A 15,401-nucleotide genomic window follows, 5' to 3' on the forward strand; every position below is an offset into this window, starting at 1 on the left:
ATATATCTAAGGCTTTTGACAGGGTATGGCACGATGGTCTTCTAAGGAAAATTAGATCATATGGAATCACTGGAAGAATTCATAATGTAATTAAATCCTTCTTAAGTAATAGAAAAATCAAAGTTGTCCTCGACGGACGTACATCCAAACAACATGACATAAATGCGGGAGTGCCTCAGGGGTCTATCCTTGGACCTCTATTGTTCCTGATATTCATAAACGACCTCCCTGATAATATTGTTTCGGAGATGGGTATATTTGCCGATGACACCACTCTCTATAACAGATATGAGGGGAAAACAAATGAACACATATTCAAGAAAATGGCAGAAACACTAGAGGATGACCTCCAATCCGTAGTGGAATGGGGACAAAAATGGTTGGTCTCATTCAATGCTGCTAAGACTAAGCTTGTTTCCTTCAATAACTACAAGAAACCTTCTCTACCACCAATAGCAATGGCCAAGAACACATTGCCTGAAAGTACTTCTTTTAAACTCCTCGGCCTAACGTTTACAGGGAATATGAACTGGAATAGATACATTGAGAGCATTGCCAAGGCTGCTGCAAGGAAGGTTGGCTCCCTCTACCGTGCTAGAAAACTACTTACGCCTGCCAGTATCCTATACCTCTATAAGGCTACCATTCGCCCATGTATGGAGTACTGTTGTCACATCTGGGCTGGTGCATCTGCTGCTTGTCTCTCGCTCCTGGACAGGGTTCAAAAAAGAGTCGCCAACCTGATAGGTCCTGAACTGTCATCTAGGCTTCAACCTCTGTCCCATCGACGAGATGTTGCATCCCTCTGCCTGTTCTACAAATACTTTAATGGTGAATGCTCTGACGAACTGCAAACACTTGTACCTCCCCGACGTAACTACCCCCGACAAACCCGACAAGCTACTAAGTCTCATCCCTTTACAGTGGAGATCCCTAGGTGCAAGAAAGCCTTTTACTCCAATAGTTTCTTCCCCAGAACTGCGGGTCTTTGGAACTCCCTTCCTGGATTCTGCTTTCCCAACTGCAATGATATGCAGAATTTCAAGTGTAATGTTAACAAACATCTTTCTACTCTTCTCCCTTCATAATGACCCCGCAAATTAATTCCCTAATAGTAGCCCCCTACTTCAAAGTGGCACTGTGCCTTGTTTGGGGTGAAAATTGAATAAAAAAAAAAAAAAAAAAAAAAAAAAAAAAGAAAGTAGTTTTATGTTTTTTTTTTTTGTCGTTTTTAGAATCCTTTGAAATGAGGCTTCATAATTTGTGCATTCATTCTTTTGCGAACTGTTATTCTCATCTTTATAGGATGGGAATGCTGAGACGACAATTACAGAAAGTAGTAATTACTGGGGATGGAGTTACAAGACTCAACATTCCTATCCCATTACCTGGTTGAAGGCCAGAGAAATAGTTGGCCGAAATGTGGTTAAACAACAATTATGAAGATGAGGATAACAGTTTGCAAAAGAATACACAGATTATGAAACCTCATCTCAAAGGATTCCAAAGACAAAAATACTATACCATTCAAGACCAGATAAGAACACAAAATAAGATTTATAAATAAGATCATAAAAAATCCAATCTTCATTGCCTTTCGCCGTGGTGCAATGGATAGAGGCTATGAGTCTCTATGGTTCCAGGTGAGCATTGTCTGAAGATAGTGCTTTTAATCCTAACCAATCAGGTCAGAAAACTAGTCAACAACTATGGAAAGCAGTAATAACTTTGGATAGTTACAAGATTTAGCATTCCTATCCCATCGCGGTTAATCACCTGAAGAAGGCCAGAAGATCATTTGGCCGAAACGTGGTGAAACAACAACTATGAAAATGAGGATAACAGTTCACAAAACAATGAATACAAGAAAGCAGTTGTTTTAAGTTTTCAAGAAAAGGATAAAATAATCATCATCATTATATTTGGTTTTACATGGGTTGGTCGGCTTTCAGAAATTGACTTCTAAACTAACTTCTTTCTGACCAGGTCTTTATTTATCCCGCTTTCCCTAGGGTTCATTTTCATCACTTCCTCCCATATTTTCCTTGACTTGACCCTGCTATCTCAACTGTTCTGCACCTATGAAACCAAGCACCTTCATTCATTTTTTTCACTATGACCAAACCAACAAAGTTTCCTGTTCTGCATGCATCACTGTATATTGTCCAGATTTAATCTTCCTCTGAGATCACCAGATTTATTCCTTTCTTTAAAACTCACCTTTTACATTAATCGTATCATTTTCATATCATTTCTCTCCAACACATCTTCAACTGTCAACGATCAGGTTTCACTCCCATTTGTCCTTACACTGTACACACATGCCTGATAGATTCTTTTCTTAGTTGATAGCAGTGGCACTCTGTTGATTAATAAATAAAACGGATTGACATGGAGATTAGGGAGATGCAGACATGCAAAGAGAAAGCGAGCAATTTTCGTCACATTTATCATCTACTCTATAATAAAGGTCAATGTGTATTTATTTGTGAATAAATATGCTAAGAAATGAGAATTGGCAAAAAGCTCTTAGAAGCATCTTTATTAAAGTAAAAATTTTGAATAACCAAACTGTTTTGAAAGTATATTAAGATGTAAATATTTTATTTAAAAATAAAGAAGTTATTAAATTTTTTTTATTTTGAAAACATCCATCATAGAAGGAAAGATTTAAAAAAAAAAAAAAAAAAAAACTGTTTTGGAAGTATGTTATGTTATTTGAAAAAAAAATGATCAATTTTTTTTTATTTTGTATTATTTTGAAATGTTTTTTTATAAATTTCCGATAGTAAAACATCCATCATCATAGGAAAAGGAAAGAGTTTTAAAAAAATAAAATGTTCCTGACTCATATTATTGAACAAGACTGTGTGCTAATGTTCTTGCATGTGGTACTGTAGAAAAGAATTCTTCACTTCGAGTCTTTTTAGATTCATGTAAAAAAAAAACCCAAAAAAACCTGCTGAAGTGTGATAATGATGTGGAGAAATAAGTGGCCATGGTTAGCATGTGTCCACTGTAAGCACACAGTGGCACATGAACTTAGAACCCTTTAGATACAAGATGAAGGCAATTATGCAAATTTAGATGCTGTTAGGAGTCCAAGGTGGCAGAATAAAAGACATATTTTTTGTTTGACTGATCTTTTGATTTGATTTTGTTGTTGAAGCCAACAAAATCAAACCAATAAAATGCATATATGGTTAAATTTGTGCTCACTTTTGCATTAAACACTAATCTTTATTGATCTCTATTAATCTCTAATCATGCATCAAATGGATACTACTAGACTTGGTTCACTGCACCTTATCATAAAGGCTCATACTAAATTTCAGCCAGATTGGACCAGTAATTTCCAAGTAAACTTTTAGAGTAAAGAAGCCCTTGATATATCCAAGGCCTTTGACAAAGTCTGACACAAAGGGCTGCTAATGAAAATTAAATCGTACAGTATAACTGGACGTATACTAAATATAATTAGATCCTTTTTAGACAACAGAAGCATACAGGTTGTCATTAACGGACGTACATCTAAGCAGCATAACATTAATGTGGGAATGCCTCAGGGGTCGATCCTGGGACCATTGTTATCCCTGATATTCATAAACGACCTCTCTAATAATATTGTGTCTGAGATGGGTATATTTGCTGATGATACAACGTTCTATAATATGCATGAGGGAAGAACAGATGTACATAAATCTAAGACAATAGCAGAATTGCTAGAAATGACCTCCAGACTATAGTAGAATGGGGCTGCAAATGGATGGTAACATTTAATGCTAGTAAAACTAAGCTTCTCTCCTTTAACAATTACAAGACGCCTCTCCAACCCCCTATATCCAAGACAAAGAGCACCCCACCTGAGAATTCTACTTTCAAATCCTCGGCTTAACATTTGTGGGCAATATGAACTGGAACAAATACATAGAGGACATTGCAAAAGCTGCTGCAAAGAAGGTCGGTTCCCTCTATCAAGCTAGAACACTACTCACACCTGAGAGTATCCTGTACTTCTACAAGGCCACCATTCGCTTATGCATGGAGTATTGTTGCCACATCTGGGCTGGTGCATCTACTACTAGTCTTTCCATCTTAGATAGGGTTCAAACAAGAGTTGTCAATCTAATCGGTCCCACTTTATCAACTAAGCTCCAGCCCCTGTCTCATCGCCGCAATGTTGCATCACTGCCTGTTTTACAAATATTTTAATGAAGTTTCTTCCCTCGAACAGCTAGACTTTGGAATTCCCTTCCTACTGCCTGCTTCCCTGGCTGTACTGATATGCAGAAGTTTAAATGTAACATAAACAAATATCTTGTTAATCTTTCCTAGATATGGCCCTAAATAGTAACCTCTTACGTCCAAGTGGCGATATGCTTTGTAAGGGGTGAACATGAGTAAAAAAAAAAAAAAAGTGGTATTGTGGTGAGTAATCCCTATTAATTCCTAACAGTGTATTAAACAAATACTATAATACTTAGTTTGCTGCACCTTATGACAAACATCAATACAAAATTTCAATTTAATCGGTCCAGTAATTTCAGAGACAAAATGGAACAGATGGACATAGACATAGGCTAAGAAGTTTCGTGGTTCAATTTTAAATTCTGAAAAAACAGCATATAGAGAAATATATTCGATTTAAGAATTTCATGTTTGACACAAGGAATATATAGAAGGGGTTATTTTAATTTCCTTAATCCATGGATTTTCAACAATGGCTCATATCATCAGAGGAAATGAAATGCAGTTAGCAAAATGTTTAGGTGTGAATGGACGCTATTTTGCTTTTCAGCACAATTATTGAGAATAGTTTTTTGAGTGGTTGTGGATAATTATATGGAGAAAATTATACGAAAAGAGAAGCTGATACAACCTGGGTAGTCCATTATCGGAAGGAGTCCAATGTCATTCGAGGTTATAAATCCGGGTGGGCAGAAAATAGGCCCATGGGAAAAAGTGATATTCCCATATAGAAAAAGCATACTGCTCTTTATTGATATTTCGAAAAGTATACCAGGCAGACTTATTCGTTGTTGTGTTGATTGTGTGTTATTTGCTGTGGTCCAAATGCCTTCTTGGTGTTGACAAAGTATATCCGAAATTGGACGGATATACGATTCCATTGTAATTATCCCCATGAGTAATAGAATTTGAGCATTGAATTAAGTGTGCAATGGACCTCGGAACCAATAGTGTAGTTATCAAAATACCAAAGATGGCAAAATAATCCTTGAACCACGAAACTTATATATTGCTCTATTCTTAAATATTGAGCTTTTCCTTTTTGGCTAGGATCTCCTTGAAAGTATTACTTCAAATAATAGCTATCAGGATTTTTCATCTGAATTTCTATCAGTGTGTTATCTTGCTTATACATATATATATAGGGAGAGAGAGAGAGAAAGATAAAGTTAAGCTGAAAAAGTAAGTTTTCAATGAAAAGACAGTTTCTCCCCGCCTTTTTTTTTTCCCATTACTGTTACCATCTTTAACCTTATTAATATGATAATGTAATAAAGTTCTTTTAATCTTTATCTCCTTATCTTTTCATAAGTATGTATATGTATATATTTCTGTGGAAATATATTTTCTTATAATATTTACCAATCTTTATTTAAGAAGCTCAATGTAATTACAGAGCAATATATATATATATATATATATATATATATATATATTTATACTAGCTGACATTGAAAAATATTGGTGGGCAGAGGGTTTAGTCACATACTTTTTTGATACATCGAATATCTTATAATTTTCCTGAAAGTGGAGCACATTGTTGGATTTATGGAAGCACAAAATACATCAATTTTTGTCTATGAAAATTAAAGGGAAAATAACTCTCACAACTTAAATACATAAACTTCTGTTTTTAAAGGCAACTGGTGTAAGCTAATAATAATTGAACATAAATTAAATATAAATTAGATAATATTCCTAAATAGAACAATGAAGTTAATTCTATTACAACTAACATGGAGCTAATTATCAAAATTGATTTTCTTTAATGTAATATGCAAATTGAGTTACTCCTTGAATGTAGATTTCCTTTAAATACATAATATATACAGAAATCATACTTGAATTCAAATGTGTAAACATTCGTTTTCAGTATGAAAATTAATTTGTGAAACAGTGTACCTTTTTTGTATTAATCAAATTGTAAACAAACAAAAAGGAATATATTTTTTATTATAATAGATATACATTTATAATAGTGATGAGACGATTCCAAAATTCTACTTGATTCCGATACCATTACCGATTCTTTTAAAATCACTAAATAAATTCAGTTGTTTTTCTTTAGATTACCATAAAAACCCATGTGATATATTTTTGTGAACGTGTGGATGATCTGTAGATTTTAATTTTGTTTGTAATTTAAAACCACAGTATTGAAAAATTAAGTTTTAAACAAAAACAACCAAACAAGAATCGTTTCTGGCATTGGAAAATAGTCACAATTTTCTCTGATTTCGATATCTTAAAAAGTTCCGATTTTCTCAATTCCAATTAATCGTCCTAACAGTAATATATATATATATATATATATATATATATATACGACAATGATTGCAACCTCTTGTCAGATGAGTGCCACTCCCTCAAACACTGAAAGTCCATGAGCCCGAAAATTACTTTTTTTTTTTTAGTCCTGCTGGCGAATTCACACACTTGAGCAGACATGACACTGAAGACGGTCATTGGTATACACACACACCTCTATAAACATACATACATATATACATACATAATACACATACACACATATACACATACAAATACGTACACATATATGCTCATATGCATACATACACATACATTTATTTACATATACATATGCATTTATACACATACATATATATACATACATACATACACAAACCTATATGTATATATATATATATATATATATACATACAAACACATAAACATATATACACACATGTACATATATAAACATACATACAAACACATAAACATATATACACACATGTACATATATAAACATACATACATATACATACATATGTACACACATACATACATATATATGATGATGGCAGATCAATTATTGTATGGTTCCAGCATTTCAGGCCTACACGCATCACAACTTTTCCATTGCCACAGGACTATTTTTTATAGACAAATGCCTGAGGGAGTATTTATACAAAGATATTGTTACAGAGTTTTAGCTTTGTATGACAGCTAAATCTCTCTCTCAGTCCAAACTGTTGAGATCCAGCAACAAGCAAGAGCAAGATAGCCAGCAACAAGTCAAACTGCAGACCACCTTAATGCGGGTACTGGTCTCCCGCTTTATGGTTTTATAAATCAGAGATTTGCTTCTCCTAAAGGGGTTGCCTTCACCACAGCTTATGGGAGCCCTCTCCACCCCACATACACATGGAAATAAACACATGCATGCATATATACAGATACACGTAAACATACATACGCATGTACACACACATACAAACATACACACATAGAGGCATGTACATACATATGCATATACACACGTACACATACATGTAAAATACACATGAAGGGGCGTTCCAAAAGTCATAAATTCCCAATAATCAGGACAACGATGATGGTGATAGGTACGATTAAATGAGTTTGACATGAATAAAAAAAGAAAAACAATTCAATACAAACAATTTGTAGAAGAGACAATCACTCGTTAAGTGGTTGTGCAACTTTACAAATGAATGGACGTAGGAATCAGATAAAAACAAAATTCAACTGATCAGTATTTGAAACGCCTGGACTTTTTTAAAAATGTTTGTTTATAAGACTCATTTCTGCTGTAGGTAATGATGATGATGATGATAAATTTCACACATTATTTTACAAATGAATGGATGTAGGAATCAGATGAAAACAAAATCCAACCGATTAGTACTAAAACGCCTGGACATTTTTTTTTTTTAAATAAAATGTTTATTTATAAGACTCACTTCTGCTGTAGATAATGATGATGATGACAAATTTCACACATTATTTTACAAATTAATACTGATCTGTTGGATTACGTTTTTTGTATGATTCCTACGTCATATATATATATATATATATATATATATATATATATATATATTGTGTAAGCAAAAACAAGACTTCAAAACAAGGTGTTGGTGGCAACAAAAAGTGTATTTCAATTTATGTTACAATTGTTTCCATGTCCAGTTCGACAATTTCAAGCATTGTCGTTCGAAAATTTTCAAAACCAGCATTTCTTCAGACTTTATGAATACGCACACTTTGTGCAATGGGGCATTTTTTGAAGAGAAGGAAGGAAGGGGAAATCCCTAGCTAGAAAGACATGCGAAAAACATCTACTTTTGTTGTGGTTACGGAAAATCCCATTTAAATATTAATATATCGCCTAATTTTCGTATCCTTATTTAAGAGCAGAGTCATGACAAGTTGCTACAGGGAGCCCTAAGCCATTTAAAAGAATTTTTTTAATATATATCCCATTCATTGGGTTCCTAAATTAGATCTTGTTATTTCTTTGTTACCCAATAATTAATTTTTAAAATTTTTGTTTCGATATTATGGCCGTAACAGCCTTGCAAAAATGTTACAGTTAGTTTTAGTTTTGTATTATTGGCAGGTAATGTTTATGGATTATCGTTATATTTGTGCTCGGATTTAAGACCCTTTTAGTTTCAAAGTTTAATTGAATACGAGCGTAAATAAAATGGGTGTATTAAAGATATATATAAAAATCCTCGTATAATATTACGAGTGAAGTATTCTAATCTATTTATTGTTATTTATTGTTTTAAGATTCATTGTTATTCTACTTGAAAAATAACAAGATCTAATTTAGGAACCCAATGAATGGGATATATATTAAAAAAATTCTTTTAAATGGTTTAGGGCTCCCTGTAGCAACTTGTTATGACTCTGCTCTTAAATAAGGATACGAAAATTAGGCGATATATTAATATTTAAATGGGATTTTCCGTAACCACAACAAAAGTAGATGTTTCTCACATGCCTTTCCAGCTAAGGATTTCTCCTTCCTTCCTTCTCTTCAAAAAATGCCCCATTGCCTAAAGTGTGCTTATTCATAAAGTCTGAAGAAATGCTGGTTTTGAAAATTTTCAAACAACATAATGCTTGAAATTGTCGAATTGGACATGGAAACAATTGTAACATATATTGAAATACACTTTTTGTTGCCACCAACACCTTGTTTTGAAGTCTTGTTTTTGCTTACACAGTATATTAATGCTCAATTATAAAATTTGATAATTTTGTAGCTTACTCTTTAAGTCAACCATTTTTGGCTTAAAACTCATTGGTATATGAAAATTTACTGAATTTCACAAACTCAGTATAATTACATATAAGTCTCTCTCTCTCTCTCTCTCTCTCTATATATATATATATATATATATATATATATATATATATATATATACATACAGACACATACAAGATTCAAGCAGGCAAACAAGGGCATCTCGACGGTCCACAAAGTTTTATAATTATTAAGATATATATAAATAAATATGCATACCTTCTTTTATAAATATAGTTATTAGTGTGAACACTAGCAAAGCATAATCATTTTTCTGTCATTTTCGATGAAGGTGCACACTCATTAGATTTATAAAGAAGATTACTACTATCTTATTCATCATTTTTCACCCTGTTTTTAATCCAAAGTTTTCTGACTCTTTCTGAAAGATTTTTGTGTATTTTATTTAATTGCAGCTACCTCAATCATCTGGCCTGCACACTATTGCATTTAGATCTTTGTGAAACAGACCCAGCTGAGATGGAATTGTCCATGATACCAAAAGTAAGATTCCTGATATTTATTAACATTCGTATTCTTTCATTGCAAAGAATCTTTAACAATGGTTGACAACGTCTAAGGTGAATGCTACACAACAAACTTTTTGACAAAATTTAAACAAGAAATAAATTTAATCTTTGACTAACCTGTATATGACACTACATTGTTGACACTTCAGGTTTTCATAATCATGTTGACACTTCAGTTTTTGTTAAATCAACAAAGTTAAGCAACATTGAGATTAGGGGTAGTACTAGACGGGTAATCCTTTGGAAATACCAACTGGTGTATGTAGAAGGATGTCGACACGTCCTTACAAAAACTTCAAAAACCTAACATCGTTATTTCCTCTAATGGGGATAAAGTGGCTGGGATCTGCTTGTAAATTTGAGTTTCTCATAAAACTTCCTCCTTTGAAAGAAGCCAATTCAACCTGCCTAGGATGAGTGGTACTTCAATTTGGTGTGAGGTTTTTGGCACCCAAGGAGTTGTTTTTTTACATTTGTTAGTTAAACAGGTTTGTTGCCAGTTCATTATCATCTATTTGCTGAATCTTGTCTTCTGATCTTGAAGTGGCATTCACCCCGGATCGGTTAAGCCAGCTCCTTCTTATGAATTCAACACATCTCACATGAAAGCTGGTCAAGCCTGGTGATCCAACGCTCACACTATCAACAGCCAGTCATGGTTCCAACAGCAAACTCTGTAGATTGTGAAGCCCAAAATCAGTTTGGTATCTTGCTGAACCTTTCTGAGCCACATTTTAAGTTGACCACCACATAGCTCCTTCCAGTCTCGAGGAGGAATCAGATCGATGACTTCTCTGATAAGATCACCTCATTGACAGCGAAACGTGTAACCTTCCCAGTGAAGATGTCTCATAAAAAGAACCTACTGGAGGGAGGTGATGTGACACCACCCTTGGACCACTGCATTCAGTAGGTGGTGTTGCTAGGGCACATGAAGGATGCGACACAGACAGAAATGATCAAAAACCTGCCGTCTGCGAAAATCAGCAGACTATTTGCTGAATAGATAAATATATCTAGAAAATGGATGCGTTGAAGGTGATAATTGTTAGTGCGCTAAAATTATCTTCCTTGCAAGAACAAAGAGATATTTTAAAACATGATTAATGAAGCAGGAATATCTGTTCCTGCATAAATCAGAGGCTCGTACCCGAGAGAGAATTTTAAAATGGACGATGTTACCAAAAATTCATAGTAAATGGAGACAACTCGTTTATACCATTAAATCATCTCCCTTGCCAAGAGACATTTTTTTAATGCAAGTTTTATCTGTCTTTGAGGCTGGGTTATCTGCCCCTGCATAGACCAGACTATCTGATAAATAGAAAAATTCAAAATGGAGGATGTAAGCGAATATTTTCCTAATAATTATTAATAGTAATAATTTCTGTTGTAAAATTGTTTAATAAATCATTTATATTGTTGATCTCCATAAAATCGTTTTCATCCATTTATTTCTTCATATTTGTCTCTCACCAATTACACACCATTCACAATCAGAATGATCAAATCTAAATAATTCTAGTTGTGTTAAAATTAATGGATGACGATCTGAACAATTCACTTGTTAATTATATACATAAATTCTAGAACATACGGTTAACAACGGTATAATAGATAGCAATTTGGCATATATATTTAATTTAGTTTTAATGAAAAAAGAGTAAAAAAGGGCTAACAGCGCTTTGTGAAAATTCTGATTTTTGTGAAATCTTAACAATATCTATTAGGCATTAATAAATTTCTCCAAATTTCAGTTTCTTTGAAAGTATTTTAAGGGTTTTTTTAAGAAGCATAATATAGGCACAACCTCCCACTTGATAATTCAAAAATATCAGATTTGCATTGAATTTTATCCATATTTATTAGATAATAATTAAGCAAGATTGCTTGGATTTCAATTTGAGACGTTTTAAGCTTAAGCCTTAAATGTTAGACATCTTCTATCATCATATTCAGTTTAACATCTGTTTTACATGCTAGCATGTATTAGAAATTGACTTCCAAGCTATCCTATCTCTGTCCAGGTCTTTATTTATCCCTCTTTCAAATCTATCCTTATTATTTCCTTACATGTTTTCTTGGACCTTCTGTGAGATGACCTGGTTACCTCAATAATTATATATTCATTAGCTCAAAAACTTTTATCCATTTTTTTTTAATGCATTCATACCATTTACTGTTCTGCATGCATCTTCTTATACTGTACAGATTTTTAGAATCAAAGTCATGTAATGAATTGTGATCAGACTTATGAGGATTCTAGATATAAGGTTCAGTATTATTATCTCTTGATGTTCATCTTCATAAAGGGAGATAAATATGGTGAAAAGCTTCTGTTCAGGTAATTTATTTTACCCATCTTAGGATGGGTATTCTTGTACTGTATTTATAAAGTTCTGAAGTCTAAATTCTCAACTGGAAGTTTGTGATCATTTATACGAATTATAATTTGTGCAGTAATAAAATAAAATGATTTCTGATTTAATTGTTCTGATATTTTTTCTTTCTTTTTCCTTCATAGGTTGAACTTGTGCATATCTGTGTCCAACATCCGCAGTTGATGCATTCAGATTTTGTCAGATTATCTCCTTTGGCTCAAGTAAGTTTTCAATTTGCCTCTTTTGTTCGAGGTAAAAAGATTAGTTTCAAGTCCATAACTTTCCCCACCCTCAAGAGAAAAAAAAAATTGGTTTTTATTCAATGATGGTCATAATTCTACATTAAAAACAAATATAAAGAAAAATATATATGATATACATACCTGAGAGGGAAAGAAAATATTGTAATCCAAAAACCACATAAATTGATCAAGTAGTTTTATTTTTATAAAGTAAAACATTTTTAAGCAAATTTGAGTTTTTCCAATGTCCCCATATTAAGAATGACTTTCTAGAATCTTACAACTTTGAATTATTTAGTGTTCTCTTTCTTGTTTTCAAAATGTCGCCACAATATCGTTGCTGTTCATTTAGCCACAAAATTGATTTTCTTATTTAAAAAATAAAACTATTTGATTAATTTATGATTTGGGTGTACAATATTTTCTTTTCGTCATGAGTATGTACATCATACAGATTTTTCTTTATTTTTGTTTTTTGATCTAGGGGGAATTCTGGACAAGTACTGAAAAATCTAAAGAGTGTCTATTTACCTATGTTGAAAAGAAAATATTGTATACCAAAAATTAAGTAACTTGATCTGGTAGTTTTGTTTTAAATAAAAGAAATCAAATTTTATACCAAAAACACAAGCAACAATCTTTCAAGTTCATTTCGAAAAATAGTTTAAAGGACAAGGGAGATAATTCCAAATAATTCAAACTTTTGCCAGATTTTAAAAAGCCATTCTTAACATGGGGAGGGAGGCATTGGAAAAATTCATTTATGACTGTTAAAATAACTTTTCAGAAATGGTTTAAAATCAGCCTTGTATATAATTGTAATGACTATAAATTCTTATTAATCGTTTAAAATGTTTTTATTTATAAAAATAAAACTACTTGATCAATTTATATGGATTTCTAGTGTATGACATTTTCTATCACAGATACGTACATCATAAATATTTTTTTTAATTTGTTTTTTTTTCTTGGAGGGGGAGGGTGTAAAGAAGTTATGGAATTGCACCAAAGATTATATAGAATAAGTTGTCAACATTTACATTCATTTATTAAACAGTATAAACAAAACATGTCCCCCCCCCCATACAAAATAGAAATTCTACAGTTTGCTGACATTTAGTAGAAACATCCGTGCTTATGCAGTTTAGCAAAAAAAAAAATGTCTATAATGTACATGCCCATTATGGAATGGAGTTCTCATTAAAAAAATTGCTTAATTCGATCAAGTAGTTTTTTTTACAGAGGAAAATCAAATTTTAGTGAAGACGATCGTGACAACAGCCATTTTGGAAATGTCAGCTATGAAGAGAGGAGGAACAGGGGAGATAGCTCTATCTAATTTCTGAAGTTTGTCAAAATCCACATGAAGTTCTAATAATTTTATGAATAAATTTTGTAACGATTTTTGAAAAAAAAACAAACAAACAGAAAGACAAAATGAATCCCAATAATTATTTAAAACTGTAAAAATAATGTCATCAAATTTTGGCAAACTTCAAAAATTAAGATGGAGTTATTTCCCATGCACTGCCTTTTCATACCTGAAATTTCCAAGATGGCTGATTTTGTGATCATCCTCACTAAAATTGAATTTTCCTCTCTAAAAAACTACTTGATTGAATCAAGCGATTTTTTTTTTTTTTTTTTTTTTTTGAGAACTTTGCCGTACATCATAGATATTTTTCTTTTGTTTTTTAATATCTTTGCTATACTGCATAAGCACTGAAACATCCTTATTGTGTGTGATTGTTTTGTCTCTGTACTTTTAAATTTTAGAATAATGCCTTACAACCAAATTTGTTGATAATTTTTCTACAGGTGAAACAATAAAACTGTCACCCTAAAGAAAGCAACACTACGGTTTTATTTTAAAACTTTTATTGAAAAAAATCAATTCAGGTAACTTGATTATGTAATAAAGCTGATATCTATTCAATTTAGCTGCTGTCAGTCTCAATCTGCTTCTATACTGATCCGGAACAGGGAGTATACCTTTTCCACAAGTGCAGGAGCTCAATGAATACTCAGCAGTTGGCAGCAATCAAGCTGACTTTGGTGTTGTGGGAGGTCATGTTGGTGATGTTCTCAACATATGATCAAACAAAATAGTCCAGCGGGTTCAAGTCGGGGGAGCAGGGAGGCGAGGAGGCCAGTGAAAAGAGTACAAAGTCGTAGCACTTCTTCTGAAGCCAAGCCTGGGTCTCTTTGAACTTGTGGGCAGGCGCCAAGTCCTGCTGCCACACTCAGGATTTACCAGTTCCAACCTGATTGCACCAGAGGATCACCACACTCTTCAGCACATCCAGATACACCTTGGTGTTTACTTTCAATCTGACTTCAAAAATGTGAGGTGGCATGATGTGGCCCTTACTTGAAACCACAGCAAAGACTATAACCGTGGCTGGAAACTTTGTTTTCATCACTCTGGGCACATCCCTTTTATTTGTGGCAATCCAGCAATGATTCTGGTTGTTGTGCACCTGGTCCTGACAGAAGTGTTTTTTGTCTGAAAATGACCCGAGCATGTTTTTTTTTTTTTTTGTTTTGTTTTTGTGGATGTTTCAGACTTGATTATCCTGATATTCTTTATCTTCTCAGTCGAGATCTGGCTTGTCTGGTACCTGTAGGATTTACACTTCAAATCCTCCTTCACACATGCATTCACAGTTGTGTGTGAAATGCGTAAATCTCTAGCAATCTGCTGAATAGGCCACAGGAGTTTCATCAACGATTGTCTGGATCTTTTCAATGAACTCCTTGGTCTGGGTCTTCCTGGCAATGTCCTCGGCCTTGGACTTTCACCCCACCAACTCCAAAGGGTCGTCTGATGCGTTGAGCTGTGCCCTCAACTGTTAAACCATTCAGATTTGCATTTTAAAGGTGCTGACAATGGTCCTATTGTCATAACTTTGGATCGATA

The 15,401-nt window shown here is 33.3% G+C and overlaps 1 protein-coding gene across 1 annotated transcript in view; it reads left to right on the forward strand.

Moving 5' to 3' along the window:
* Positions 1–15,401, forward strand: part of LOC145239773 (BLOC-2 complex member HPS3-like) — a 99,868-nt gene that overhangs the window by 64,447 nt on the left and 20,020 nt on the right. Inside the window, exons 13-14 of the mRNA XM_080103216.1 lie at positions 9,745–9,832; positions 12,383–12,460. Coding sequence (XP_079959342.1) covers positions 9,745–9,832; positions 12,383–12,460 — 166 coding nt within the window. The remainder of the gene's footprint in view (positions 1–9,744; positions 9,833–12,382; positions 12,461–15,401) is intronic.

This window comes from Euprymna scolopes, chromosome 19 (assembly GCF_053919585.1).
Source record: "Euprymna scolopes isolate OS-2025 chromosome 19, ASM5391958v1, whole genome shotgun sequence".
NCBI classification, from domain to species: domain Eukaryota; kingdom Metazoa; phylum Mollusca; class Cephalopoda; order Sepiida; family Sepiolidae; genus Euprymna; species Euprymna scolopes.